Source organism: Balaenoptera borealis, assembly GCF_965194805.1.
Source record: "Balaenoptera borealis genome assembly, chromosome: 2".
Lineage (NCBI taxonomy): Eukaryota > Metazoa > Chordata > Mammalia > Artiodactyla > Balaenopteridae > Balaenoptera > Balaenoptera borealis.
Genome location: NC_138867.1, coordinates 183,423,033 through 183,450,012, shown reverse-complemented (window position 1 = coordinate 183,450,012; position 26,980 = coordinate 183,423,033). Strand labels below are relative to the sequence as shown.

Sequence of the window (26,980 nt, the reverse complement as noted above, 5' to 3'; positions counted from 1 at the left end):
CCAACTCTCCAGGGGAATGATTAACTCAAAGGCACCAAAAGAGAAAGATGCAATTTAAAAGAAGTTTCTGGTACAGATGCGCAGAGGAGGGCCGGGTGAAGGATTCCGGTCGGGTGCTCGGGATGTCCACCACTTGGGGTCGGGGGTGGGGTGGGGCACGTCCCCTGGCACAGATGGCAGGGCTGGGCACGGCCTCTCCCGCCCAGCCTGGCCTGGGCAGCTTTGACTCGGACTCGTATGTGGACACCCCCAGCCCTGCAAAGTAGGGCGTGTTTGTGACCCCATCTGCAGAGGAGGGAAACTGAGGCACAGGTGGGAGGGGCCCGGGGGCTGCTCCCATTCTGCTTGTCCAGGCCCTGAGCCCCGTGGCCCCCGATGGATGGTGTTGGAGCCCACCCGGCCCGGGAAGGGTGCAGGCCCCTGTGCCTGCCCGCTGGGAAGATCTGGGTCCTGGGCTGGGCCCCTGGGCGAGTGTTCAAGGAGATAAGGGCCCTGCCCTGCCAACCCTCCATCCAAGGTCCTTGTCCCCACGTGGCTAACCCTGCCACACCTGGGTCTCCAGCCCCGCCTATCTTACGGGATTGGATTCCTCCTTCCCTGCCCGCCAGCCAGCCTGTGCCTGGTGGGTAGTCGGTGGCAGCTGCTGCTGTTACTTCAACAAAGGGACGGCCCCGCCCCTCGAATTGGCAGAGATGGGAAGGGGGAGGCTTCCACTCTCGAGATGAGATGAGAGATCATCCCTCATCCCCATTCCCTGACGCCTTCATGAGCCTGGGCCAGAGGGAGGGACTTGGGCCTGGAGAGGGAAGCCCAGAGTGGGAGTGAGGGCTCCGTCCAGGGTGGGCTGGGGGCTGGACGGGTGGGTAGAAGTTTGCTAGCAGCAATGGCAAATTTGCCAGCAGCTGGTGGAATTGTTCCTTGGGCCGTGGACCCGGAGGTCTGCTTAGTGCCTGTGTGTCCAGGGTGCTTGCCGCTGGCAGTGGTGTCACCATGGGCAGTGCTAGGGTGGGTGCATCTGGACGGGCTCCAGCACCAGGCTGGGTTGGGAGGGGCCTGGAAAGCTTCCCAGGTCGAGCGAGGGCTCCCCGAGGCAACGCGGCTGGTGTGGAGCGGCCGGGGGCCGGGCCCCTAACCCTGCCTTCCTGCCCTGCAGGTCTCGAGGACCGGCCCAGTTCGGGCTCGTGGGGCGCCAGCGAGCAGAACAGTTCCTCCTTCGACCCCAGCCGGGTGAGGAGCCCGTGGAGGCCTGAGACCCTGGGGTGGGTGTGGGTGGGCGCGAGGAGAACCCCCGGCCTGGCCTGCAGGGGCTTTGGGCTCTGTGGCGCGCGGTCGCATCCTGGCCCGGAGGCGTCCCCGAGCCCCCCTCATCCCTGCCCGTCCCCCCCACAGACCTACAGTGATGGCGCCCACTTCAGTGAGTCCCACGGCACCCTCGCTTCGTCCACATTCCTGGGACCTGGGCTCGGAGGTGAGTGTCCACGTGGTCCCCGCCCCCACCCCCCTGCCCGCTCGGTTCTCGAGCACTGGGGCTTCCGGGACGGCCACCCAGAGCAGAGGACACAGGTGGGGACCAGCCAGGTGCCTGCTGGGAAGTGGACTACGCAGTCCCGACAAGCCGAGTCTGAGGCCGGATGCCTCGCCTGCTCTCCCCAGAGCACCGGCATCCTGACCGTGAGAATCAGGATCGGGACCTGGACGAGGGTCCCCTCTCTAGCCCCCGTTTCCCGACCTGCAGGGATGGGGATTCTCACAGAGCCTTCTGCGTAGCCCGTGGTAAGGACTCATCTGGCTCCCCAGGCCCGAAGGCCCACCCCCATCTCGCAGATGAGCAGACTGAGCCACAGCGAGAAGGGACCCGGCCTCCGGGACCCTCAGGGCCTGGTTGGGTCTCCGAGTGCTGGCCCTGCTGAGCCTGGGCCCTCCCTGGTCTGAGGGAGTGTTGGGGTGGCTGCAAAGCTGGCATCTCTGGGGGTTGAAAGGGGCCGGGGGGGTGGGTCAGCTCCCGCTTTGGGGCCTGGGCTGCGCACTCCCGGTGCTCCTGAGACACGAGGTCCTTGCACATGACAGCCAGGTGAGGTAGGCTCCTTCGGCGTCGTCCCCAGCGGTTCCCAGGCCGAGGTGCATGGCGGCGGGGTTGGTGGCTGCTGGGGGAGGTGGGTGAACTCTGGTTGCCGGGCCCAACCAACCAGTGGGGCAGCCAAGGCCGGAGGGCCTGGGGTCCAGCCCTTGTGGGCTGGTGCATGGAAGGAGCCAGACGGGCGAGCGGGGCCTGGACGCAGTCCCGGGCAGGGAGGGGGAGCACAGCGTCCGGCACCCACTGTGTCTGGCGGGAGTCCGTGTGCATCTCCAGGACCGGGAGGTGAGGGCTGGCCGGGTGGCCCAGGGTGGCCTCTGCACCTGCCGCGACACCGGTTCCCCTCTGCTGTTCCTTCCTCCGGCTTTTTCCTGGCACGGGCAGTTCCCACAGCCAGGCCTGGTCAGCAGGGCCCAGAGCCCAGCTGTGTCACACACCCACCACACACCCCAGTGGCCGAGGAGCTCAGAGAGTGCAGCAGGGAGCCCAGGCCAGGCCCAGCGAGACAGTGGGGAGGTGGGCGCAGTTTCGCCCTCCCTGGACCCTGGTTTTCTTGCCCGTGGACCGGGGCTGGCGATAGCCATGGTGGGGCAGCGGGTGGTGAGTGCCAGGCCCAGGGGGCGAGGGTCACTCTGTTCCCGTGCGGCCCCCAACCTGGTCCAGCTCCTCGATGAGACCTGGTGGTTCTGCTCTTGGTGTCTGTCCTCCTCCCCCCTCCCATACCCTGATGCCCGGGCCCGGTGCATGGCTTGGGCACCTGCTGTATACACACAGGGCTCGTGGTCCTCGCAGGTCCCCTCCCAGAACCTCTGCTTTCTCTCCTCGCCTCCCTCAGCCTTCCTTTCAGGATGCCTCTGCTTGGTGCCTGCTGTACGCAGGGTCAAACCACAGCAGCCCCACCCTACAGTGGGGAGCGCAGAGCCCTGGCTGGGCCGGCCAGCTTTGCTTCCCACGGCCGCCCTGGGAAGGGGGGGAGTGCACCCTCTGGACTGGGGGCGATTCCCCTCTGGCCTCCAGGCTGTGGTTTGTTCATCCCTAAATGGGCCCCGTGTCGCCTGCCCTGAGCTTGGGCTGGTGGGCGTGGCCTGTGGGGCATCTGGTGTGTTGGTAGGAGCATGGCCCTTCTCCCTGCCCCCTAAACAGCGTTTGCTCCAAGAATCCACTTGAAATTGTCCTTTTAAAATCAAGGAGAGAGGGAATTCCCTGGTGGTCCAGTGGTTAGGGCTTGGCACTTTCACGGCCGAGGGCACAGGTTTGATCCCTGGTTGAGGAACTGAGGTCCCACAAGCTGCGCAGCATGGCCAAAAAATAAGTAAAAATATTCAAAAAATAAATGGATAAAGCGGAGAATTCCCCCCCCCACACACCCAGTTTGAGAATAAACCAGATTAGTCAGTCAAGCATTCTGATTCCTTGCTCACGGTAAGGCTGGTTAAGGTCCACCGTCAGTCAGGATAGGTGCCCAGCTGAAGCCAGAAACAAGCTGAAATTGTTCAGGTACTGATGGATCTAGGGACCTGCTTCAGGCAAGGCTGGATCCAGGTGTTTGTGTAGCTGCAGGAGTCTGTTCACACCAGCTGCTCTCTCGGGCAGGCTGTCCCCCCACAGCTCGGTCTTGCCCACCCACACAGAGGAAGGGCTCGTTCGCACCGAGTGGCTTGAATCAGCGTCCCCAGGGATGTCACATGCTTGTTCGTGAGCTGACCCTGTCCAGGAGCTGGGGAAGGAGCCCAGGGCCTGGGTGCTGAACCTTGCAAGATACCAGGGACCTCGACCTGTCCCCTGGGAACCCAGCACCCTGGGGAGTTGACACCTCATGACCTTGAACAGAGGAAACCGGAGCTCGAGGAGGGCGGGGGTGGGGAGCCGAGTCAGTGCTGTGCCGCTTTGGGGATGGGGCATGTGGGGGCCCTGGCGGGTTTGCAGAATCCTCTGCGGGTCATCTGGGGATAGCGTCTGGTTGGAACCCCACTTGTCCCTCGGTCCCTCGCCACTTGATGGGGAGACCAGTGTCCCACCACGGTTTTCAGTGTTGTGCACTTGTGGAGCGCCTGATGTATACGGGCATGTGTCGGCTTCTGGGTCAGCTCTGGGTGATCCTCCTTCCTTTTCCCCAGGCAAGGGCGGCGAGCGGGGCGCATACACCCCCTTTGGGAGAGACGCGGGGGTCAGCAGCCTGACTCAGGTGAGGCTGCATCTGCAGGGTGGGCGGGGGAGGGCGTGGGTCCCATCGGCCCCCGGCGGCCCTTGGAGCCTGGAGAGCCCCTGTCTCCAGACTAGGGAGCAGCGCAGGTGGTTAGGGACTGGGGGGTACCCAGTGGGGGCCACAGTCACCGCTTGACTTCTCACCCCACCTTGTATTCCCTAGTTTTAATTTGAAACAAATTCGTCCCAATTGCCTCTTGATCTGTGAAGGCTCGGCCAAGTGCTGGTCACTCTCCAGCAGTCGCTGAAACAGGCCCAGGCCCTGGGCCAGGCCGGGTGCGTTGTCGATGGGGAAAGGGGAGGCTGGGGTCCAGCCTGTGGCGCCCTGTGCACAGCTGAAGGGGTTCCAGGAGACACCTGCCCGCCCGCCTGCCCCCAAGTGGCAGACAGGGAAACCGAGGCCAGCCCGGCAGCCGAGGCCTGACCCTCGCACCGTGCCCCCGGCCTTGTGGTCCAGCCTCGGCACAGTCCCCGGCCTGGGCGAGATTGTCACCCGTGGCCACCCCACTGGGATGCTGACGGGCCAGTTGCCTGGCACAGTGGTCCCTTGTGGCCTCCTGTCCTGGTCCCCGCTTGGGTCTCTCTCCCGCCCCACGCCCGAGGGCTTTATTCCCTGCCCCTGCCTGCAGTCCTGCAACCTCAGGGTGCAGCTAGGCCCTGCTGCAGGCAGCGCCGCCTGTGTGCACACTGGGCCTCAGCCAGGCCACAGCCACTGAGTGCCCACGGGGCCCCAGGTTGTCGGCCAGGGGCAGAACTTGCATGGCCCTTATCTGTCCCCATGACGCCCCTGAGCCGTGGAATGTCTGACATGCCCATTTCACAGACAGGAAAGCCGAGGCTGCAGCACTGCGCCTCGAACCCCAGTCACCGTTGTTCTCCTGGGAAGAGAGTCTAATGTCTGCGAAATTAAACCGTTTACCTTAAAAAAAAAAGGGGGGGGGAGGCTATGTACAAAGTAAAACAAACAGATTCCCTTGACACCTGAAGCATAGTTGTGCCCGTTTAGCACCCAGACAGCGACACATCTTCAGGCTTGACGGTGTTTCTCTTCCCGTCTTTTCCCTTCATGAAAATGGCAGTCGGTAGTGTCCTAGATCAGAGAAACGCCACCAGTGTCAGCAGGGAGGGACCTATGCCCCAGGTCACTGTCGCCCCAGGACCCTGCCATCGGCCTGGACCTTCACTCTTGCCTCTGTTGTTTTAAACCGGAGTGGCCTGGGGGCTGGGCAGGGGGCCGGCTGCTAACCCCCCCCTCCCTCAGGCCGGCTTCCTGCCCAGCGAGCTGGCCCTCAGCAGCCCGGGGCCGCTGTCCCCCTCGGGCGTCAAAGGCGGGCCCCACTACTACTCCTACTCTGGTCACTCTCGGCGGAGAGCGGCGGATGGCGGCCTGGGTGAGTGGGGCGGTGGCGGGGCGGCTGGGACGGCGGTCCCCGTGGGTCCTAGCGGTCGCGTCCTGTGAGGTCGGGCAGCGCTGAGTTGGCACAGCGAGGGTCCCACAGCCCTTGGTCGCTTCCCCGGCCATACAGACCCTGCGCACTGTGCGGTTCTGTCGAAGGACGCCTCGTTTAGCGAGGTTGCTTTGATTCAGTGACGCTAAAGTCACCCACCCAGAAGTACACAGGTGCCAACGCGGGCCCACAGCGAGGGGGACCGGGACCCCGGCTTCCCATCTGGGCTGCACTGGAGCCGGAAGGCCGGCGGCACCTGGCAACCATGGAGGCGCCCAAGCCAGGGTTGGGGCTTAGCAGTTTCGGCGAGGGGGGAGCTTGCAGGTCCGGGACTCGGCGACCGGGCGGCTGCCAGGAGGTGGGGCTCAAGGAGCAGGCACCGGTTCCCGTGTCCATGAACCCTGCGACCCGGCTCCCAGCACACACCCGCCCCCCCTGAGTTTGCCACATGGGCCCGAGGCTGGTTTAAGTCATTCTCTTAGTAGGGAAGCTTGGGGGTCTCCGAGCTGCAGGGTGGGGCTGTCTCCCATCCCCTAGTGACAGGAGTGTCCAAGCGGGAAGGGCCCCCTGCACCCCTCCCGGTGGTGAGGGCGGGAGCCTGGCCGGGGGTGCTCACTCCTCTTGTCCCAACAGACACGCAGCCCAAGAAAGTCCGGAAGGTGCCGCCGGGTCTCCCATCCTCGGTGAGTTGTGGGACAAACGGGCTCCACAGGCCGAGCGCCTCTCGTGACCCCCTCCCGAGGGTGGGCCGGCCCTGCATGGGGTCTGACGAAAGCCCCATGGGCTCAGCTGGACTTCTTCCCCGAGGCCCCAACCCTGAGGTAGTCGGAAAGTCCTTCCTTGGGTCTAGCCTGGGTCCCTCCTGCTTTAAGAGAAGGTGGTTTCCTCTGGCCGAGGCGCCTCAGAAAGGGCGTGAACGGGGTCCTGGAAGCTGGAGCAGGCGGGCGTCCTGGCGGCCAGTTAGAGGGTTTCCCGCCCCGTCCGCCCTGCTTGGAGCTGCCCTCTGTCCTCGCCCCGATATCTGGTGGCTGGCGGGCTGCCAGGCCCAGCAGATGGTGCCGAGCCGTCAGCGGCTCCCAGCACCGTGCTCCCGAGACTTAATCACGTTGGGAGAAAAGGCAATTTGCTGGACTCCCCGGCTCGGCCACCACCCTCTCTGCTTGCCTTCTCTGCTGAGCCCCGGAGGCTGACCCGGCCCGTACCAGGCCGCAGGCCCAGAGGCTGTCTTAAGGCTCAGCTCGTGATGGAACATCTTGGAACATCAGAGCTGAGAGGCCCCTGAGCCCACTTTGTCCTACCATCTCTTGGCACTTGCACCCCGCTTTCTGCTCCAGTGTTGGGGCAGACGTGGCCATTTGACCCCAGCACTTTCCTGCAGTGCCCAGCCGATCAGGGTCGGCGCTGATCCTTGAACGCCTTTGCTGTCTCACTGCTCTGGGGCAGCTGGGGCAGAATATTCACCCGGGGCCCTGCCTCTGAGGCCCCCAGGTCTTGTGTGATCAGGGCTGGGGTTAAGGCAGGTTCCAGTGCTGGGGGCGGCACAGCTGGGCTCTGCTGGATCAATAGGAGTTTACTGGATTAAGGAGGGAAAAGGCAGTCTGGGCTGGGGGTCCAGTCTACAGAGGCCTCAGGCGCAAGGCTGGGACTGTGGGGAGGGCAGGAGGGTGGGGGTGAAGAAGGAACAGCAGAGAGGTGATAACACGAGCAGAGCCTCAGATGCGGGGCCGAGGTGCGGTTTTAGAGGGAAGGTTTGGAGAAGCACAGGGAAGTGGGCGGTGGGGTGGACAGCCCTCCAGGTGGAGGGGGAGACCCAGGAGGGGGAGCTGTGGGGCGGGGGCTGGCCAGTCCCCACCCTGCCCGGCCCCTCCTGCCTGACCATGCCCGCTGGCCCAGCACAGGTGTACCCACCCAGCTCAGGTGACGACTACAGCAGGGACACCGCCGCCTACCCGCCCACCAAGACCCCCAGCGGCGCCTACCCCGCCTCCTTCTACGTGGCAGGTACTTGGGGGCTCGCCCGGGTTGCCTGGGGCGGGGCCCGGGCTTCCTCTGCCCACCCACCTCACCATTCCCCTCTCCGCAGACGGCAGCCTGCACCCCTCGGCCGAGCTCTGGAGCCCCCCAGGCCAGGTGGGCTTCGGGCCCATGCTGGGCGGGGGCTCGTCCCCCCTGCCCCTCCCGGCAGGTGGCAGCAGCTCCGTGGGCGGCAGTGGCAGCGGTGGGTTTGGCGGCCTGCACCAGCACGAGCGCATGGTAGGCCCCGCGGGGTGGCCGTGGCAGGGGAGGTGTGTGGGCAGTGCCCCGTCTGACCCTTCCTACCCCGTCCCCCGCACACAGGGCTACCAGCTGCATGGAGCAGAGGTGAACGGCGGGCTCCCGGCTGTGTCCACCTTCTCCTCGGCCCCCACGGGCGCCTACAGCAGCGTCTCCAGCCACACGCCCCCCGTCAGCGGGGCCGACAGCCTCCTGGGTACGGCCCCCTCACTCCACACCCCCGGTGGGCTCAGGATCCAGCCCCGGGTATCATCATTAACCACATCCCCCTCGCCTGGCTCGGGCTCCTCGGGCCCCCTCAGGTGTTTCAGAGTGGCTCCTCGATGAGTAGGTCCCACTGTTCATTTGGGGAAACAGAGGCGCAGCGAGGGGGCTGCTCACCCCGAGCCCCGCAGCCTGCCTGTCCCCAGAGCACTGTGGAGGCACGTGGTGAGGCGGCAGGAGACGCCCGACTGAGACCGGGGCTGCCCAGGGCCAGGCTGCGGCATCCGTGCAGGCAGCTGCGTGCAGACGGGAGCTCCCCGTCGGCCGGGGCGAGGAAGCCCGGCCCAGGTGCTGGGGCTGCTGCATCCCAGAGGCTGGGCCTCACCTCTCTCCACCTACAGGCTCCCGTGGAACCACGGCCGGCAGCTCTGGGGACGCCCTTGGGAAGGCGCTGGCCTCGGTGAGACTCGGCATGTGGTGGGTGGCTGGGTCGGTGACCCAGGAGGCTGACTCCTGACCGGCCACGTGGTGGCCCTTTCTCTCTCCCTGTCCCCGTCACAGATCTACTCCCCAGACCAGTCAAGCAATAACTTCTCATCCAGCCCCTCCACCCCCGTGGGCTCCCCACAGGGCCTGGCAGGTCTGTGCAGCGTGCTGGGGGAGGGGACTGGGTCTGCTGACTGTAGCCCCGGGTGGGCGGGGAGCTGGACAGACCACATGCCTCAGAGCTCAACGTTCCCATGGCCGTCGAGGAGGGCTCCCTAGAGGATGGGGGGCTTCCAAGCCAGTGCTCCTAGGTCACAGCAGAGGCAAAGGTCAGGAGGCGCGACGCAGCAGGCTATGCATTGTGAGCATGAGGGGCAGGTGGGATCCAGCGGGGGCCTGGGATGCCGCCTGGACAGAGGCAGAGCAGCCGGCCCGAGGCTCCCGCCTGGACTCCAGGACGTGGGCATGTTGGCGTTTATTCACCCCGAAAGCTGTTAGGCACCGACTGTGTGCCTCATGTTCGGCTTTGCTGAGGGGGCCGGGTCCCCTGTCCCTAAGAGGGTGCAGCCGGGGCTCAGCCAGGGGCTGCGGAGAAGTGAGGGCCACAGGTCTCCGGAGGGCGCACAGGCCCACACGGTGCCTCTGGGGCTCCGGTGGGGCAGGACTGGGAGGAGCCACCTGCCCCGTAGGTTTTGCATTTGGAGAGACTGAGGCTCAAAGACGTGACCTGCCCACTGGGTTCACACCCCAGCCTGGCAGAGCTGTCGGGCCAGCTGGGCTGAGATTCAGACGTGGGGCCCTTAGACTGCCTTGTGGGCGTGGGAGCCCCTCTGTGGCCAGTCTGGGCATCACAGGCGCAGATTCCCAGCCCAGCCTTCCTCCCTCCCTGGGTCAGGCTGCACAGACACCGCTCCCCCCACCCTGCCTCCCCGCCCACTTACGCGCATCTGCCCCTTCCAGGGACGTCGCAGTGGCCTCGAGCAGGAGCCCCCGGTGCCTTATCGCCCAGCTACGATGGGGGTCTCCACAGCCTGGTGAGTGTCCTGGGGGCCAGGGAGGGTGCACCCTCATGTGAGCGCGGGGAGCAGAGGTGCTTGTGAACACATAGGGACACCCGTTTGGGGTGGGGGGTGGCTTCGCATGTCTGCCATGGCTATGAAGCCACATCCTATAAGAGGTCTCAGGTGTTGTGGAAACAGCAGAACGTTCGATAGGACAGGTGCCCCTTGACCAGGTTAAACTTGTCAGCTAATTTGTTGGGAATAGGATCCAAAGCTGGTGGGTGGCCAAAGCTGTTGCCGTGGCCTGTGGCCCGCGACGGGCAGCTAGGCTGTTGGCAGCTGTATGGGCAGCCCAGGCACCTCACCCCTTTCCACCCCACAGCAGAGCAAGATGGAGGACCACCTGGACGAGGCCATCCACGTCCTCCGCAGCCACGCTGTGGGCACAGCGGGGGACGTGCACGGAATGCTGCCCGGCCACGGGGCGCTGGCCTCGGGCTTTGCTGGCGCGGTCATGCCACTGGGTGGGCGGCACGCTGGCCTGGTGAGTGCTGGGTGAGGACAGGCTGGGGGGGCGGCCGGGGCCAGGCCAGCACTGATGACCCCCCTCGTCCACAGGTGGGCGGCAGCCACTCGGAGGATGGCCTCTCCAGCAGCGGCGGCCTCGTGCACAACCATGTGGCCCTCCCCGACCTCTCCCGGCCGCCTGACTCCTACAGCGGTAAGTCCCCGTGACGTCCCCTGCGCAGGGGTGGCTGCACCCAGGGTGGCCCGTGCCGTGGGCCCGCCAGTGGGCGCCACTCCTCCTTGGAGCCACATTCCTCCTCTGGAAAATGGGGACTGAGAGCCACCCACCAACCTTCCCGGCGGCCTATGGGCTCAGGACTGTCCACCCCCATCTCCAGTTGAGGAAACTGAGGTCCAGGGGAACTAACTGGGCACCGGTGCAAGGGGGGGGCAATGCCCCCTGCCACATCACCAAAGCCCTACCTGGCCTGGTGGCAGGATCCCACAGGGGTGGGAGGGGCCCTGCTGCTTCTGGGGTGGGTTGCTACCTCTCTGTTCACCTGGTCAATCGGGAGAGTCCCAAAAGGCATAAATGTTTAGCGTCCATTGTGCGTCTGGTACTTTTCTCGGCACCAGGGAACAAAACAGAGAAAGGGGGTGACTTGTGTGGAAACTGGAAGGTGAAGTGAGCGTGTCAGGATGAGTGCTGAGGAGAAAGTTGCGGGGGGGGGGTGCGCGCGTGCAAAGGCCCTGGGGCAGAGCCGTGCCTTGTGTGCTGGAGGAACAGCGAGGAGGCCCGTGTATCTGGAGCAGAGTAAGCGAGCGAGGGGGAGAGGAGGAGGGAAGGGATGGGGGAGGGGACGGGGCAGGTCGTGCAGGGCCTTGGGGAGGACTTGGGCTTTTACCCCAGGGAGGTGAGGGCCCTGGAGGGCTGTGGGCAGAAGAGGGGCGGGGCCTTGCTCAGGTGCTCATAGATGCCCTCTGGTGGCTGCTGCTGGAAGGACAGACTTGGGGGGGTGGGGCTTGGGTTGGACGTGGGAAACAGGGCAGAGGGGACTGCTGGTTCAGGAGGAATGGTGTGGGTGGATGCTGTGGACCGGCCTGCGAGGGGCCGAAGAGGGGCAGTGGTGGGCAATTTCCAGGTGCTCTGAAGGACTTGCAGATGTGGAGGAGGAGGTACGGTTCCGGTCTGTAGGTGGAGTCTCAGGGTCCTTGGCACACGGTGGAGTTGATGGTGGGGAGCCTGGGCAGGTCCCAGGTGGGGCAGGGTCTCAGGTGGGGTCAGGGTCCCGGGCAGATCAGGGGGTGCGGGTGCTGAGGGGCCTGAAGGAGGGTGCACTATGTCGGATGCTGCGTTGAGGGCCCCGTCAGGGCAAGTGGGGTGGCGTTGGCGTTCTGGGGTGTTAACTGTCCAGGGAAGCAGAGAAATCAGTAGCGAGAGGGGGCGAAGTCACTTGGCACGAGGTTATCCACACAAGGGAGTAACGGTGGCAGGCTTGCGCATGCCCACTGGGGTTTGGGGCCCTGGGTCTCACAGGGACCTGTCCCAGGGTCGCTGGTGAGACCAAGGCCTGGAGAGGATCCAGGACTCCACCCACCCTGCCCCCATCGACCTGGTGAAAAATACGCTGTGCCACATGCTGCGTGCATTTGACAAGGCCCCCTGAACCCACCACACAACCCTCATGTCCGCCTGAGGACCCTGCAGCCCCAGAACCAGCCTGACTCTTGACTCGTGCTTCCGGGGTGTCTAGATTTTGTCACTCCACACCTGGGTGGCGTCTGGGGACATCTTCGGCTGTTACAGGGGCAGGGATGCCGCTCAGCCCCCACAGCGCCCAGGACACCCTGGCCTGGTGGCAGCAGTGCTGAGGGAGCCCCCAAGCTGGTCTCTGAAGCACTGCCCCAGTCCTGCGGTTCAGCTGCGGGAGAGCCCAGGCCACGTGGTGGTTTCAAGCAGCTGTGTGCCCTCGGCCACAGGTCTCTTCATGTGGCCTGGGGGTTTTGTGAGTCGTCCTACTGGGTGGCTTTCCCACCCGATTGCTCGCTCAGCTGCCATGCAAGGACCAGCCCTGGCCTCACGGGACACTAGGTCCTGCCCCACCCTGGGCCCACGCGTGGGTGCTTTCCCGAACCTTCCGAGCGTGTCTCCTGGTGGCGGCTGTGATTCTGGGTTGGAGGGTTGCTGGGCACACACGTGCCTGACTTTTCCAGATAAGGCGGAAAAAGTGCTTTCCAAAGCGGTCACCCCCACAAGCGATACTCAGACCCGCAGCATTTCCGCATTTCCTGACGCGATGATGCAGATTGCAGGCTCCCGGGGGCCCTCCCTGCTCCCCTCAGGCTTCTCCATCACGTCTGCACTGACTTGTAGCAGTTCTTGCGGATCGTGGGGACTTGCCCTTTGTTGGCTTGTACGTGACAGCGTCTTCTGTCCATTGGCGCAGCCGCTTATTTTCTTGGTGATGAGAAGTCTCAATTTTGATATATTCAAGTTTATCGATTTCTGTTTCTTTTGAGGACAGCTCCTTAGCGTTTTAGGAAAGTTTTCCGCCCCTGAGTGGCCACGACATTTCGGTGCACTTTCTTCTGAAGGCCTTTTGGTCCGCGGGGCCTGGAACGGTTGCCCGCGTGTGGCGTGAGGCCGGTGTCCCGCTCTTGGTGGGCTTCTGGGTGGCTTGCCGTTGCGAACGCAGGCCCCTGACTCCGGCCCGTTGCAGATCTCGGGCGCGGCGCCGCCCCGGGACCCGGCGACATCAAGCGGGAGGAGCAGGAGGACGAAGAGAATGTGGCGGCCGACACTGCCGAGGACGAGAAGAAGGACCTCAAGGCCCCGCGCGCCCGGACCAGGTGCCGCCCCCCACCAACCCCACAGGCCGGCTGCGCACGCGCACGCTCGCCCCCCCACCTCACCCAGGGCGCACGCACATGCGCACGGGGCCCGTCAGGGCGCCCGCGCACACGCTCGGGGCGCCGGCTCCCGAGGCCGCGGTAGGCCCTTGCCCGGCCCCGCCTCACTGTCTCCCTCTGGCCCCTGGCCCCGTAGCCCGGACGAGGACGAGGACGACCTTCTCCCCCCAGAGCAGAAGGCTGAGCGGGAGAAGGAGCGCCGGGTGGCCAATAACGCGCGGGAGCGGCTGCGGGTCCGAGACATCAATGAGGCTTTTAAGGAGCTGGGGCGCATGTGCCAGCTGCACCTCAACAGTGAGAAGCCCCAGACCAAACTGCTCATCCTGCACCAGGCCGTGTCGGTCATCCTGAACCTGGAGCAGCAGGTGCGAGGTCAGTGGGGGCGCCGCTCCCCTCCCCCACTGCTGCCCTCGCTCTCCCCTTCTCCCTTCCTGGAGCCCACCTCCCCTGCGTGACATCCCCCGCTGTGACCTTCCTCCCTCCCCTTGTGACCTTTTCCCTGCAGTGACATCACCCCTGCAGTGACCTCCCCCTGCTGACTTTCCGCCTCCTATAGTGATCAGCCCCCCTTCAGTGACCGTTACCCGTTTCCCTTTTCCCTGCTGTGACTATCCACCCCCCATGACCATCCTCCTCTGCAGTGACCGTTCCCTCCTCAGTGACCATCTCCCTCCTGACCGTAGGCCCTCTGCCTGGCCAGGCCCCATTGCCTCCTCTAGTGGTTTTTTTTGGCCGCGCTGCGTTGGCAGGCGGGATCCTAGTTCCCCAACCAGGGATTGAACCCGCACCCCCTGCAATAGAAGAGGGGGAAGTCTTAATCACTGGACCGCCAGGGAAGTCCCATCCCATTGTTCCCTCTGAAGTGAGAGGAACAGACTCTGGACTCCTAGCCCTGTAGCCTTGGGCACTTTGGCACAGAACTGTGTTCTCAGACCCCGAAGACCCCACGTGCCCAGCCCTTCCTTCTGAGGAAGCCTGGCCCGGCTGGCAGGGACTCGTGTCCCTTGGCTCCCAGAGACTGTCACTGTCACTCTCGCTCTGAGCAGACACTTCGCGGGGCGCCTGAGCCCATCGGTCCCCACATGCAGGTGGGGTTCACCCCTCACCCCCAAGGCTGAGGGTCAGGGAGGCTGTGTGACTCCCTCCAGCTGATTCCTTAACGCCCCCCACCCTACCCCCGCTGCCCCGTTAACCCTTTCTCTCCTGCAGCGCTGTCGCTTGGACCGGAGCTAGGGCCCTGGCCTGCTGCCCACTGTCCCCTGAGCTCTGGGGTTTCCGCGTCTCCACGGCGGCGTGGGCGTCACGCCGCGTCCGCCCGCCTCTCTGCTCTCTGCCCCCCGTGCTCCCCCACCCTGGCCGCCCACCTCCTCACTCCCACCGGCTGCCCTCCTTACCTCGCACTTGCGCCCGAGCGCTGAAACGGCAGGGCTGCGACCCGGGCCTTTCATCCCCCACGGCCCCCGTCGGGACTTGAGGGAAGAAAGGGGCCCCGAGGCCTGACTGTCAGTTTGGTCTGCACGCTTGTCCTGAGCTCCGGCCGCCGCCGCCGCCCGCAGGGGTCGCTCAGGCCCGAGGGCAGGGTGGGCGGGCAGGACGGGCTCCCAGGGAAACAGGCAGATGGAGAGGTTGTTCGTGCAGAGCCCCACGCTGCGCCCCTGGGGGGCCTGAGCTGGGGTGTGGACCCCGTGGTCAGCTCTCTGAGCCCCTGTTCCAGACTCGTTGGGGGGACTCAACACCGTGCCCGCCGCCCAGCGGTTACAGCACAAGTGCTAGGCCCCAGGGGCCTGCGCGCAGGGCTCAGGGCGGCCACTCCAGGCCCAGCTCTCAGGCAGCCAGGGTCCAACGTGGGGCAGGTGCAGTCCTGTGGCGCCCAGGCATGAGGGGTCTCCAGGCTGTGAGCTGGTTTGCTCCTGTAGATTCAGTGTCCCGAGCTGTGGGAGCCCCAGGCCCAGCTCTCCTTCACCCAGCAAGCAGCTGCTCTGAACGGGGAAGGTCGTCATCTCGGGGTTGGTGGGGTGGGGGCATGGGGCCTCCCTGCTTCCTGGCCAGTCCTGGGTACGGCGAGCGGGCGGGGGCAAGGGCTGCGCCCAGCTCCCCGCAGACGCGCGGGTGGGGGTCAAGGCCCCGCCTCCTGCCAGGCACATGGCATGCGCACTCGCAGCCAGCGGGTGCCCTCCCCACGACCCCTGCCCAGGACTAACGGGGCCCCGGTGCTGTGACCCAGCAGTACGGAGGAGGTGCTGTCCCTGGAGGAGAAAGACCTGAGGGACCGGGAGAGGCGCATGGCCAATAACGCGCGGGAGCGGGTGCGCGTGCGGGACATTAACGAGGCCTTCCGGGAGCTGGGGCGCATGTGCCAGCTGCACCTCAAGTCGGACAAGGCGCAGACCAAGCTGCTCATCCTGCAGCAGGCCGTGCAGGTCATCCTGGGCTTGGAGCAGCAGGTGCGAGGTAGGCGCCCGGGCCGGCCCCGCCCCGCCCTCCTGCCCACCGGGGACCTGAGCCGCTGGCGCCCCCCGACGCTCATCCTGCTCTGTAGACCCCCGGCCCGCATGGCCTTCTCGGGGACGGGGACAGGTCAAGAGATGGAGCAGCCGCGTGGGGCCCCCGTGTTCTTCCTCCCCCGGGGACCCTCTCCCACAGTGCTCTCCCCCTCCCCCCAGAGCGTAACCTGAACCCCAAAGCGGCCTGCTTGAAGCGTCGAGAGGAGGAGAAGGTGTCCGGCGTGGTCGGAGACGCCCAGATGGTGCTGTCGGCCGCCCACCCCGGCCTGGGCGAGGCCCACAACCCCGCCGGGCACATGTGACAGGAACGCCGCCCCGACGAGTGACGCCACCTTGGTCTAACCTGGGACAGTCACGCCAGGCGCCTGGTCCCCACCCCACGCAGCCCGTGGTCAGCCTTGAGCCAACATCGCCTTGGGGGCTCCGGAGGCAACACCACCGCCAGGTCTCTGGCCTGATGGATCCTGAAACTGAGTCTCGGCCCTGCTGCCCAGGCCTGGGCGGCAAGGAGCATTGTTTTTGGTTTTGGTATATACACGTTGTCAGACAAGAAAATGAATGCCTTAAGTATAAACCGTGAAGACTCAAACATACCGTTCACAGGAGGGAAATGCTGTGCGGAGCCAGCTTGGTCGGCAGCCACCAACCAGCAACTTGTGCCTACGCCTGAGAGGCTTTTTGTTTTTTTTTTTTAAGGAAAATAAAAGGAACCTTAGTTATGAGAGGTTTTTTTTTTTTTTTTTTTTTATACTGTAGAAGAAAATTAGAATGCCTTTGGTCTCTTTTTTTTTTAGCTTTTTTTGCGTATGTTTTCTAAGCAACAAATTTTTTTGTATAAAAGTCTCGTGTCTCTTGCTATTTTTGCTGCTGTTTCTAGAAATGAGCATTGCATTTCATGATCAACAAGGTTATTAAAAGTTGTATTAAAAAGACCCCAGGACTTCCCTGGTGGTCCAGTGGTTAAGACTCCGTGCTCCCAATGCAGGGGGCACGGGTTCAATCCCTGGTCGGTCCCACGTGCCACGTGGGGTGGCCAAAAAACTTTAAAAAGACCCCGTGTAAACTTGAGGTGAGGTCCCCCTCCCCGCCCGGGGAGCCACGGGACCAGGGGTGGCAGGTGCCGTCCAGTTCAGGTTCTAGCATGGGGGGCTTGCTCTTGTGGTTTTGCTCCCTGTGAAGTAGTGGGTGGGCCCTTGCCTGGTGGGGGGCCTCCCCTGCCCGATCCGCTCCCCTCCCTCAGGAAGGGGGACACCCTGCTGGGGCACCTCCAAGGAGGCAGGGACACTCCCCTGTCACACAGCCGAGGTTCCTCCCCGCAAGCAGCTCTGGTCCCCCAGGCCCCTGCCTGCGGCCTGCCAGCCCCACGCCCCTCCCAGCCCTGGGCCCTCGCTCAGATGGGACTTTGTGAGGACCAGCATTCCTGGGCCCGGCACCCGCGTGGCTGAGCATGGTGCTGGGGGGCCTCCCTAAACACCGCGCCCTTCATTCTCTGAACTCTGGCACAGACAGCCCCTGCTCCCCAAGTGGCCGTCCTGACGTGGACTGGGGAAGTTACAGGATCCCCCTGCCCAGAAGGCCCCCAGGCTGTGTGACAGGGTTGACAGCCGGTTGCAAACCAGGAGGGTGAGCCGCCCTCAGGCCCGGGCGCCAGCTCCCAGGCCTCTGCCCAAGTAGCCCTCTCTCCCGTGTGTTCAGGGGAACCCACTCGGCCTGGGCTGTCCCAGGTTTACAAACAAAGTCCAGGGCGGTTGGTCACCCTACGTGTCACCTGGGCGTGCGGTCAGGCCTGCTGGGGTCTCACCTGCCCTCCCTTTACCCCCGGCATAGAGGCCTTACGTACCCCCAGGCTGGCTGCGCGCACCCCACCCTACCAGTATCCCAGGTGTCTCCCCCAAAACCCCACCCTCCCTCCCCGAGCACCGGGGCGGCCTGACTCCTCAAGACTGGAACTCCCCACGGCTGGGGGCCGGGTGCCCCACGGGAAGCTTGAGGGAACCCCAAGGCCAGCACGAGCGGGACATCCCAGCTTGGGGCCGGGGCCACCTCCGGGTCCCTGGGATCCCCTGGGGTCTGCCCCTGAGACCGATCAGGGGACTCTCCTTGGTGACTCCCCTGGTCTGTGGGTCTTGTCTCTCTTTGGGGAACCTGCCTCAGTTTCCCTCTGCCTCGGGCCTAACCCACAGACCCAGATGGGCAGGGGCCGAGGAGCCTCTGCGACCCCCAGAGGCCTGCAAACTTTTGAACTGTGTATTACATATATAATTTAAGTTTTATATATTTTATATATATATAATGAGATTAACCCAGCACGGGAAAAAGTAGCCTTGGGGGAGGGGAAGAACCACAATTACGGGGAAAATTGTGCTCTGAGTGCCTCAGGATAACTGATTTTTTAAAAAACAAAAATTTTTTTAAGTAGAATAATTTTATATAAGTGTCAACACAGCTGGCTGAATTCTTTGGGATTTTTAATAACGATCCTCTTTAAAGTCGATTTGGAGACCTGTACATAACAGCACTGTAGCAATAAATGTGACATTTTATGACAATACTCTGCTGTCCCTGGATCTTTCAGCTGCTGTGTGCTTACAGATGAAAAGAGGGGTTGGGAAGGTGGTGCCCCCGGTGTTGGTGTCGGCGGCGTAGGCGCTCACTAGGTGGCCTGAGTACATCCCACCAAGGATGGCCTGGGGGGGGTGTGGGCTTATCCGCACTGCGCATCTCCTGGACAGCTAAAACAGCTCGGCGGGCGGGCGGGGGGCTTGGAAACCATAGGAATCTGTTCTCACACATTCTGGAGGCCAGATGTCCCAGGTCCAGGTGTGGTAGGGCCGCGCTCCCTCCTGACACCCCCCCCCCCCCCAGGAGAGTCCTTCCTGCTTCTTCCAGCCTCTGGGGGCCCCAGGTGTGCCTCGGTTTGCAGCCGCATCACCCTGATCTCCACCTCCATCTTCAGGTGGCCTCTCCCCGTGTGTCCTGTGTCCAGGTGTCCCTCCTACACACACACCTGTCATTGCCTTGGGGCCGCAAAATCTCTAGCATGACCTCATCTTAACCAATCACATCTGCAAAGACCTTATTTCCAAATAAGGTCCTGATCACAGGCTGTAGCAGGGGTGGGGGGCGGTCAAGACTTGAACATGTCCTCTTGGGAGGACACAGTTCAGCCCTCAACCGGGGTTTGATGGGGTGGTGGTGAGCAAGGCCGCAGACACTGGGAAAGGTGGCCACGGTGATTCCTTGCTCTAGAAGCAAAGTTCCTCGGGCAAAGCCAGGGACCTGCACTTGGAATAAGGGCTCCCGGGATGTGGAAGCTGACTGGCTCCTGGCGGAAGGCCACTCCCTGAGTTAGTATGTATGTATGTATTTATTTTAACATCTTTATTGGATCCCAATGCAGGGGGCCCAGGTTCTATCCCTGGTTAGGGAACTAGATCCCGCATGCCGCAACTAAGACCTGGCGCGGCCAAATAAATAAATAAATATTTTTTAAAAATAAAATAAATATTAAAAAATAATGTAATACACCAAAACCCACTGAATGATGCACATTGAATGGGTGAATTGTATGGTGTGTGGATTATACCTCAGTAAAGGTGTCTAAAAATATCTTAAAGGTGCCAAAATCCTTATCCGGGGAGGCGCTGCCTCTGTCCCAGCAGGGGTCGGCTCCATGGAAATTTCTGGAAGGAGCATCTGCCTGACTCAGGTCAGAGAAATCTGGTGGCAGGGGGTTGGGCACAGGGAAACTGGGGCGGTGGATGTGTGTGCGGCTTGACAGCGCCAGTGGTGTCGCAGGTGTGTTCCTGAGTCCAAGCCTTTCAAAGCCTGCAGCTCCCCATCTGCTGGATGCCCACCGGGCCCTCCAGGGCTGACAGAGAACACGCAGAGCCCGGTCCTGGGGCAGCCCTGACACCCGCAGGCCAGGGAGGGAAGGGACATGCCTGACTGAGACAGACGGTGCCGGGCTGCAGCAGGGTGATGGGAGCCACAAAAGAAACGCCCACGTCCTGACCTGTGAAGGGCACCCTATTTTGAAAAAGGGTCTTTGCAGATGTAATCAAGTTAAGGATCTCAAGATCGTCCTGGATTAGGGTGACCCCAAATCAATGACAAGTGTCCTTATAAGAGACAGAAGACAAGAGACACAGAGGAGAAGCCACGTGACAAGAGAGGCTGGAGGGAGGCAGCCACAAGCCAAGGGACGCCGGGGGTGGGGCGGGGTGGCAGGGTCCAGAAGCTGGAAGAGGCAGAAAGGACCCTCCCTTGGAGCCTCCGGAGGGACCACAGCCCTGTGACACCTTGATCTCAGACATATGGTCTCCAGAACTGGAAGAGGATAAACCCCTGTGGCTTTAAGCCACCCAGCTTGTGGTCATTTGTCACGCAGCCACGGGGAATTAATAGTATCTGTGCCCTTTTTTAAAACGGCAAAACATCCAAACGCAACAGGGACTCTTCATACCTGGCTGGTGGGAACACAAACGGATACAAGGACTTCGGAAAAGACTTTGGCGGTGCACCTGAAACTAACATGTTACACGTCAATTACACCTCAACAATAATAAAAGCGTTTGGCAGTTTCTTCTACAGTTAAACATAAGCCTCCCCTACAAGTCAGCCAGCAGCCAGTCCACCCCAGTCATCCACCCAAGAGACACAAAGACACACGTCCACACAAAGACCTGGATGCAACTGCTCATTGCAGATTCCTCTCCCACCGCCAAAACGTGGAAACAACCCAAATGTCCTTCAACAGGTCAGTGGGTAAACACAAGGGTCCACCCACTCCATGGACCATGACTCAGCAGTAGAAAGAATGAACCGCTGACAGAAACAATGGCTTGGATGATTCAAAATAGCTACGCTGCGTGGACAAAGCCAGACACCAAAGAAAACATACTCTATGATTCTCGGTAGAAAAGTGTAGAAAATGCAGACTAATTCACAGTAGCGTGGTTGTAGGGGCTGGAGGGGGGAGTGGGTGGGATCCCAAAGGGGCAGGAGGAAACTTCCAGGGGACGAAGGGGAGGTGTTCATTATCTTCACAGTGTGATGGTTTCATGGGTGTGCACATATGTCGAAATACCAAGCTGTATGTTTTAAATACGTGCATTTTTGTAGGTCAAATATACATCAGTAAAGTTGTAAAAATTGTAAAAGAAAAGAATCCAACAGATGAACGGATAAACACCATGTGGTCCCTCCACACACGGGAGCATCACTCAGCCGTGAAAAGTGGTGAAGCACTGACACTCGCTACAACGCGGATGGACCCTGAGAACACGATGCTCTGTGAGAGAAACCAGACGCAGGACACACAGTGTGTGATTCCATTGATGGGAAACGTCCAGAACAAACAGATCCATAGACAGAGAGTGAATTCCTGGTTGTCAAGGGCTGGGAAGGGGCGGGGGTGGGGTGACTGCTGATGAGGACGGGGCTTCTATTGGGGTGATGGAATGTTCTGGAATTCGATGGAGGTGGTGGTCGCACAACCTTGTGAATGTACTAAAGACCAATGAATTCTACACTTTACAATGGTTAATTGTATGTTATGTGAATTTCACATTAATGAAAACAAGAAAAGTCGTTCCGTTTCCTGAGGGCCAGATAGGGATCCTGCATGGAACCCAGGAGGCCAGGGCAGAGGGCCAGCAGGGTGCGAGGGGGGCCAACCGTTCTTGCTTATCCACCATCTCTTCTGGTCACAGAATCCTGGTATTCTCTTTTGGGGATCCTCCTCCAATTTCAGCCCACATCCTCAAATGAGAGGGGCCAACTCTGCCCTGTTTCCACAGCACGCGAATGAGAACCAGCTTAGGGGCATTTTCTGTGATTATTGGGAAAGAGGTGCCATCTTCCTGCAAGGGTTGCTGGAATGTCAACCAAGAGTTTCTGGGTGCCTCTGCTCAGAGTTCACCAGAGAGTAAGGGCAACACAGAGGAAAGAAGAGCTGAGAGATAGAGAGAAGATTCATAATGATATTGCTGGACTCCTGGATGCAGCTGTGCCTGAAGCCATCTAACATGCCATAGAACTTCCTTCTGTTCTCTTAAGCCAGTTTTTGTTCTTCGTTTATCACTTGAAGCAAAAAGCATTCTGCCTTGTGAGCTGAAGTGCATTAAGCAGAAGGAACAATGCGGCAGAGCTTCAGAAACTGCTGGATCCAGGACCTGCAGCCTCAAGGCCTCTATGCCCACCTCTGCTCATCTTTTCACGCAGGTCTATTCTCTGTCTCATGATTTCTAATCTCTGTCTCAGATTCTACAATCTCCAGGGTGGCCCCTACATCCCACTTTTTAAGTTTCCATCGAGGACAGAGACTTAATTCAGGTCCTCTCTGATCCCAAGCTCAAAAATCCCAGGGCAACTGGAAAGGCGGAGAAACAATGTCCAACTCAATAGCAACGAGCACCCCTCCTGCCCAGACCGTGGTCTCCAACCAACCCCCTGGTCGGAGGCCAGGGCTAGGTGAGAACCTGCAGCCCCCTGGGAACCGCAGTCTTGGAGGGTGCCGAGGGGCCGATCCCAGCAGGATGGGCTGGGCTGGGCAGACAAACGCCACGGTGTCCAGTCCGCATCTCCAAGCCTGCATTCGACGCTGGGACCCCGGAGGCGGTGAAAGGAGAAGGCGAGCCCGAGCGAGGCTGGGGCGGCGGAAAGCAGAGGGCGGAGGACCCACCTGTCCTGGGTCCGTCAGCTAACAGGTGGTATCCTAAATGTTGACAGCGCGAGGAACCAGGCCTCCCTCTGCTGCCGGAATGAGGAATCACTCCCAATCGAAACGTGCAATTTCCCACCGAGCCTCCGAGCAACAGACAACAAAATGCCAGCAAACCGAGGCTCGGGGAAGCGCTGTCATCTGGCCAAGGTCCCACACACAGCGAGTCCAGTGACAACGCCTAATTCCTCCAAAAGGGAGTTCAAATCCCACCCTTCCCCTCTGTGCGACTCTGGGCTTAACCCTTCGCCGTTTGGCCTGTTTCTTTAACTGTAAATAAAGTTCTGGCACGTAATAAGGACACAAACTCACCAGTCAAATGTCGCGGGCCACACTTAGTCGCAGGAGGTTACGCAGCTTGGGGCCACTCTGACCGCCAGAGCGGAGAGGGAGACCCCGCGTCCCCACGTCACGTGGTCAGAAAGCCCCGCCTCCCGGACCCGCCCACTCTAGTCTGCATTCTTCAGACCCTCCCCGGAAGTGAGTGCAAATATCTTCCGAGTCTGAGCGCGCAGTGGCGGTCCCCGGATCTCGCGCGGTAGCCCGCCCGGGCTAGGCCGGGCCGGGCGGGGCGGGGCGGGGCCTCCCTGTGGGCCTGCGCGCTGCGGCGGCCGCTCCTGCGCAGTGCGCCCGAGCCGGCGGGGCCAGGGTCACCCTGAGCTGGGACGGCGCCGCTATGTTGGAAAGGTTCCTGGGCCCGCGCTACCGCCAGCTGGCCAGAAACTGGTGAGGATGCGGCTACCGCCCCCGGACCCCTTGTCCTCCCAGGTCCCAAATGGGGAAACTGAGGCACAGAGCGGCGGCGCGGTCTGACCCGCGCGTGGCTGGCCCCCGATCCTGAGTCGCTCTGCCTTGGGGCCGCGACGGTGCCCACCCAGTCCGCGCCCAGCACCTCCGGCTCAGCTCCTGGGGCCTGGAAACTGATCCTGTGCGCTCCTGGCTTTGCTTTTGTTTGACGTTGTTGTGAAGCCGACGGCTCCGCCTGTCCTTGACTGACCCCCGTGGGAGGCGGGTGGGATGGGGGTGACCCCACGTGGCAGCCGAGATTGGGGAGCCCACGATGTGAGGCGCTGAAAAACAGGGGGCCTGTACTCCGCAGTCGTGTCCCTGAGCCCCGGCAGGGAGAGTGACGGGTGGGGGCTGTCCCTGGACAGTGGCGCCGGCAGGGACCTTCGGGTGGACAGTGACAGTGACGCTTTACAGCTGGGGCGACCCAGGCTCAGGGAAAGGCTGTCCCTGGCGTCGGGTGGGACCGCCAGCGGCCCCTGCAGCCCCTACCGCGGGCGGCTCGAGCCCCCGGGCGCTGTCGGTCCGTCCCCATCTGCGCATGGTCAGACCAGCGACCCCTTCATCCAGGGTTTCGTTCAGTCGGCAGCAGCACCCACTGAGCACCTGGTGTGTGCTCGCATCTACCACTGAGTCGGGTGCCAAAGACACAGCGATAAACGGAACCTTCCTGGCTGACGCTCTAGGTCGTGGACCAGAAAAAAATTAAACCGATGTGATCCATGGCATGAGGATGATGTAAAGTAATAAAGGGGGTGGGTGCAGCACTGTCCCACCCACACTGGCTTCCGGAGGCCAGGAAGCGGGACTCACCCCCAGGAGGCACTGTGGAGTTGTGGGGTCTCAGGCTCGGAGCATGCGCGCTCACCAGCTGGGTACCCTGCACTCAGCTCCTCCCCGAGCCCTGGGCGTCTTCCTGTGAGGAGGGGGAGGAGAGGTGGTGAGGGTGTAACGAAGTCCCACGAGGGACTGTCAGCAGCATCATCACCTTCGGTGCCCCGTGGAGGTCAGGTGTGTGGCCACCTCCCTCTCTGTGGGCTCCATAGGGCCCCAAGGGGAGTGGCCAGGATGATTGCGGGGGGGGCCGGCGGTGGAGGCCTCCCTGAGGGCAGGCTCCTCTGACATCAGCACCCCTCAAAGCTGTTGGGCTGTGAGAGGAAAGATTCCCTCTCTGTTCGTGACACCTGCCCCAGAGCCTGTTCCAAAAGCAGCAGTAACCGGGACCCCACCAAAGCGCAAAGTTGAGTTGTACGGGCCTCTCCCCAGGGAGCAGGGGGTGTCGTTGGTGAGGCAGGTTGGGGAGGGGGTGTTGCTGCTTCCATCTCTCCACCCCAACACCCCAGGCCCATGGGTTACGGCGATCCAGTGAAGTGGGCACCCATGTACAAATTCTGCCCCTGCACAGATCAGCGATGGAGCCTGTGAGAGTTCTCTGTCGCTGCGTAACGAAGAGCCTACCAAATGCAGCAGTTTTGCAGACATTCATTATCAGTTTTTGTGGGTCAGGAATTGGAACACAGCTGAGTCCCCTGATCAGTGTCTCATCTGAAGGCTTTACTGGAGGTTTCCAGGTCACACCTGTGGTTGCAGCAGGGGGCCACCCTCAGTCCTCTGCCACAGGGACACCTCTACAGGGCAGCTCACAAACTAGCAGCTGGCTCCCCGCAGAGAGGGTAAGAGCAAATGAGCACGCCCTGACCTAGCCAGTCTCTAAAAGCCCATCTCAGAAGTGACATTCCCTCGCGGTCCAGTGGTTAGGACTCGGCGCCGCCGGGGCCCGGGTTCAATCCCTGGTCGGGTGACTAAGATCCCACAAGCCGTGTGGCGCTGCCAAAGAAAACCAAACCAAAACAAAAGAAGTGACAGCCCATCATCTCTCGTATTTGATTCATCAGAGGCCAGTGACTGGATCCTGCTGACCTCAAGGGGAGGGGCTGTTCAGGGGTGTGAACACCAGGAGGTGGGACTGTTGGGGCCATCCTGGACCCTGCCCATCACTGGACGTAAATGTGGAGTGTGGTGGTCTTGGAGTCCCTGCCTCGGCTGTGCACCCAGTGGGCTGTGTGTCTCAGGGGCATGGCTTGCCCTCTCTGTGCCTTGGTCTCATCTGTGAGACAGGGACCCTGATAACTCACATCTCCCTCAGTCCATCGGCTGTCTCAGGGATCGAGCTGCTGCAAATCGCGTTAACGTGCCTACCTGCAAAGTTTAGATATCCTTATGCTTTACAAGCTTGGGCTTTTTCTCTTTTTAGTGGAATTCCTCAAATAAAACCTTAAGCCGGGACTTCCCTGGTGGCGCAGTGGTTAAGAGTCTGCCTGTGCAGGGGACACGGGTTCGAGCCCTGGTCTGGGAAGATCCCACATGCCACGGAGCAACGAAGCCCGTGCGCCACAACTACTGAGCCTGCGCTCTAGAGCCCGCGAGCCACAACTACCGAGCCCGCGTGATACAACTACTGAAGCCCACACGCTCCGCTCACAGCCCGTGCTCCGCAACGAGAAGCCACTGCAATGAGAAGCCCGCGCACCGCAACTAGAGAAACCCCACGTGCAGCAACGAAGACCCAGCGCAGCCAAAAATAAATAAATTAATTTACTAAAAAAAAAAAAAAAAAAAAACAAACCCTCATGCATATTCTAATATGAAAGCAGATGGGAATGGAGTTGCCTCAGGGTCACCTGCCTGGTGCCTGCCCTCAGGGTCATCAGCAGGATGTGTCCACACGCTGGGCAGGGCCAGGTGTGTTGGGGGGTGTGGGCACCTGGTAAACGGCAGCTTGGGATGGGGGGGATCCGGCCACGCTACCGGGAGGGTGAGGCCTGACCCCCGTTCTTGCAGGTTACCCACAGTGGGCATGTGGGGCACCGTGGGAGCCGTGGGGCTGGTGTGGGCCACTGACTGGCGGCTGATTATGGACTGGGTGCCCTACATCAACGGCAAGTTCAAGAAGGACGATTAATTAAACCCATCTCCCTCGGACCCCTCCGGTAAGTTTCAGCAGCTGTCGGCTGGTGTAGCCCGGGATTCCTGAGCAGCAGAGGAGCAGTGTTCCCCGCAGGTCCAGGGCTGGGCCGGCAGGTGTTGGGGGCTCACCTGGAGAACCCTGACTGAGGGCGGAGCCCTGCACTAGCCTCCTGCCTGGTGGCGCAGAGCTGCCAGCCAGCAGCCTCGGTTTGTGGGGCTGGGGAGTGGGCGGTGGGGCTGGGGAGTGGGCGCTGCCCCTCGGGGCTCAGTCCTGGAGGCTGAGCCTGCACCCTGGGTGGGACGGAGGGATGCCCCGTTTTACAGACAGGAAAGTGGAGGCTGGCCTCCCTGGGCGGGCTGCTGTGAGCACTGACGAGCCCGGCGCTGTGCTGCCCACCTGACAGCCCAGAGTGCACGTGCATCCCCATTTCACAGACTCCTAAGTGGCACAGCCAGATCTGGTGTTAGAGCCTGTCTGCAGCATCTGTGCTCTTACTGGGAGCTCAGCATCTGCTGCTCACCCTGCTTCGTTCCCCCTCCAGGTGTCTGGTGGTGCTGCCCCCTTCCATCTGCATCTGGAACGGCCCAGGCTCTTGGGATTGACCTCGAGGAAATACACGGCGCGAGTTAGGTTTCCTATGTTGGTGGAAATAGCTTTGGTGTGTGAACACACACGGCATTAAACCTCACTCTGAAACCTGCTGGCCTGCACGTGCTCATGCTGGGGCTTGGTTATCTTGACTGCAGGCCCAGGGGCCCAAATGACCCGGGGAGCCTTTCAACTCCAAAACTGCAAATCTGCAGTTTCCCAGTGGCTGGCAGACATGGTTTGATTACTTCAAATGTTTAGTGGATAATACCTGCACGGGGTTTTTACTGATCGCTGCCTT

The 26,980-nt window shown here is 61.8% G+C and overlaps 2 protein-coding genes and 1 long non-coding RNA gene across 21 annotated transcripts in view; 2 read left to right on the top strand and 1 right to left on the bottom strand.

Moving 5' to 3' along the window:
* TCF3 (transcription factor 3) overlaps positions 1-16,064 on the top strand; it is a 33,795-nt gene extending 17,731 nt beyond the window's left edge. For 2 of the 18 annotated variants that reach the window (XM_082381776.1, XM_082381766.1), the window contains 16 exons: positions 1,154-1,227; positions 1,390-1,468; positions 4,192-4,259; positions 5,541-5,670; positions 6,361-6,410; positions 7,626-7,728; positions 7,811-7,980; positions 8,065-8,197; positions 8,607-8,665; positions 8,767-8,845; positions 9,652-9,725; positions 10,075-10,236; positions 10,311-10,413; positions 12,920-13,049; positions 13,246-13,481; positions 15,773-16,064. In XM_082381776.1, coding sequence (XP_082237902.1) covers positions 1,154-1,227; positions 1,390-1,468; positions 4,192-4,259; positions 5,541-5,670; positions 6,361-6,410; positions 7,626-7,728; positions 7,811-7,980; positions 8,065-8,197; positions 8,607-8,665; positions 8,767-8,845; positions 9,652-9,725; positions 10,075-10,236; positions 10,311-10,413; positions 12,920-13,049; positions 13,246-13,481; positions 15,773-15,915 — 1,793 coding nt within the window. In that variant the 3' untranslated portion in view covers positions 15,916-16,064. Of the gene's footprint in view, positions 1-1,153; positions 1,228-1,389; positions 1,469-4,191; positions 4,260-5,540; positions 5,671-6,360; positions 6,411-7,625; positions 7,729-7,810; positions 7,981-8,064; positions 8,198-8,606; positions 8,666-8,766; positions 8,846-9,651; positions 9,726-10,074; positions 10,237-10,310; positions 10,414-12,919; positions 13,050-13,245; positions 13,482-15,333; positions 15,561-15,772 lie in introns of those variants that run through there. The other 16 variants (XM_082381780.1, XM_082381779.1, XM_082381778.1 and 13 more) reach the window with 16 other exon arrangements.
* Positions 10,531-22,828, bottom strand: LOC309624129. The gene is made up of 2 exons (XR_014241777.1): positions 22,650-22,828; positions 10,531-13,000 (listed from the first exon to the last, which is right to left on the bottom strand). It is a non-coding gene; the product is annotated as an uncharacterized lncRNA (long non-coding RNA).
* An 84-nt stretch (positions 22,829-22,912) lies between these two features.
* On the top strand, positions 22,913-26,787 carry UQCR11 (ubiquinol-cytochrome c reductase, complex III subunit XI). Of its 2 annotated transcripts, XM_082381849.1 has the most exons (4): positions 22,942-23,063; positions 25,378-25,865; positions 25,965-26,113; positions 26,633-26,787. In XM_082381849.1, exons 2-3 carry the CDS (start codon positions 25,768-25,770, stop codon positions 26,083-26,085), a joined length of 219 nt encoding a protein of 72 aa, XP_082237975.1. In that variant the 5' UTR covers positions 22,942-23,063; positions 25,378-25,767; the 3' UTR covers positions 26,086-26,113; positions 26,633-26,787. The 2 variants fall into 2 exon arrangements, with proteins under 2 accessions (XP_082237976.1, XP_082237975.1); XM_082381850.1 differs by lacking the exon at positions 25,378-25,865 and having other exon boundaries at positions 22,913-23,063.
* Positions 26,788-26,980: the final 193 nt, after the last annotated feature.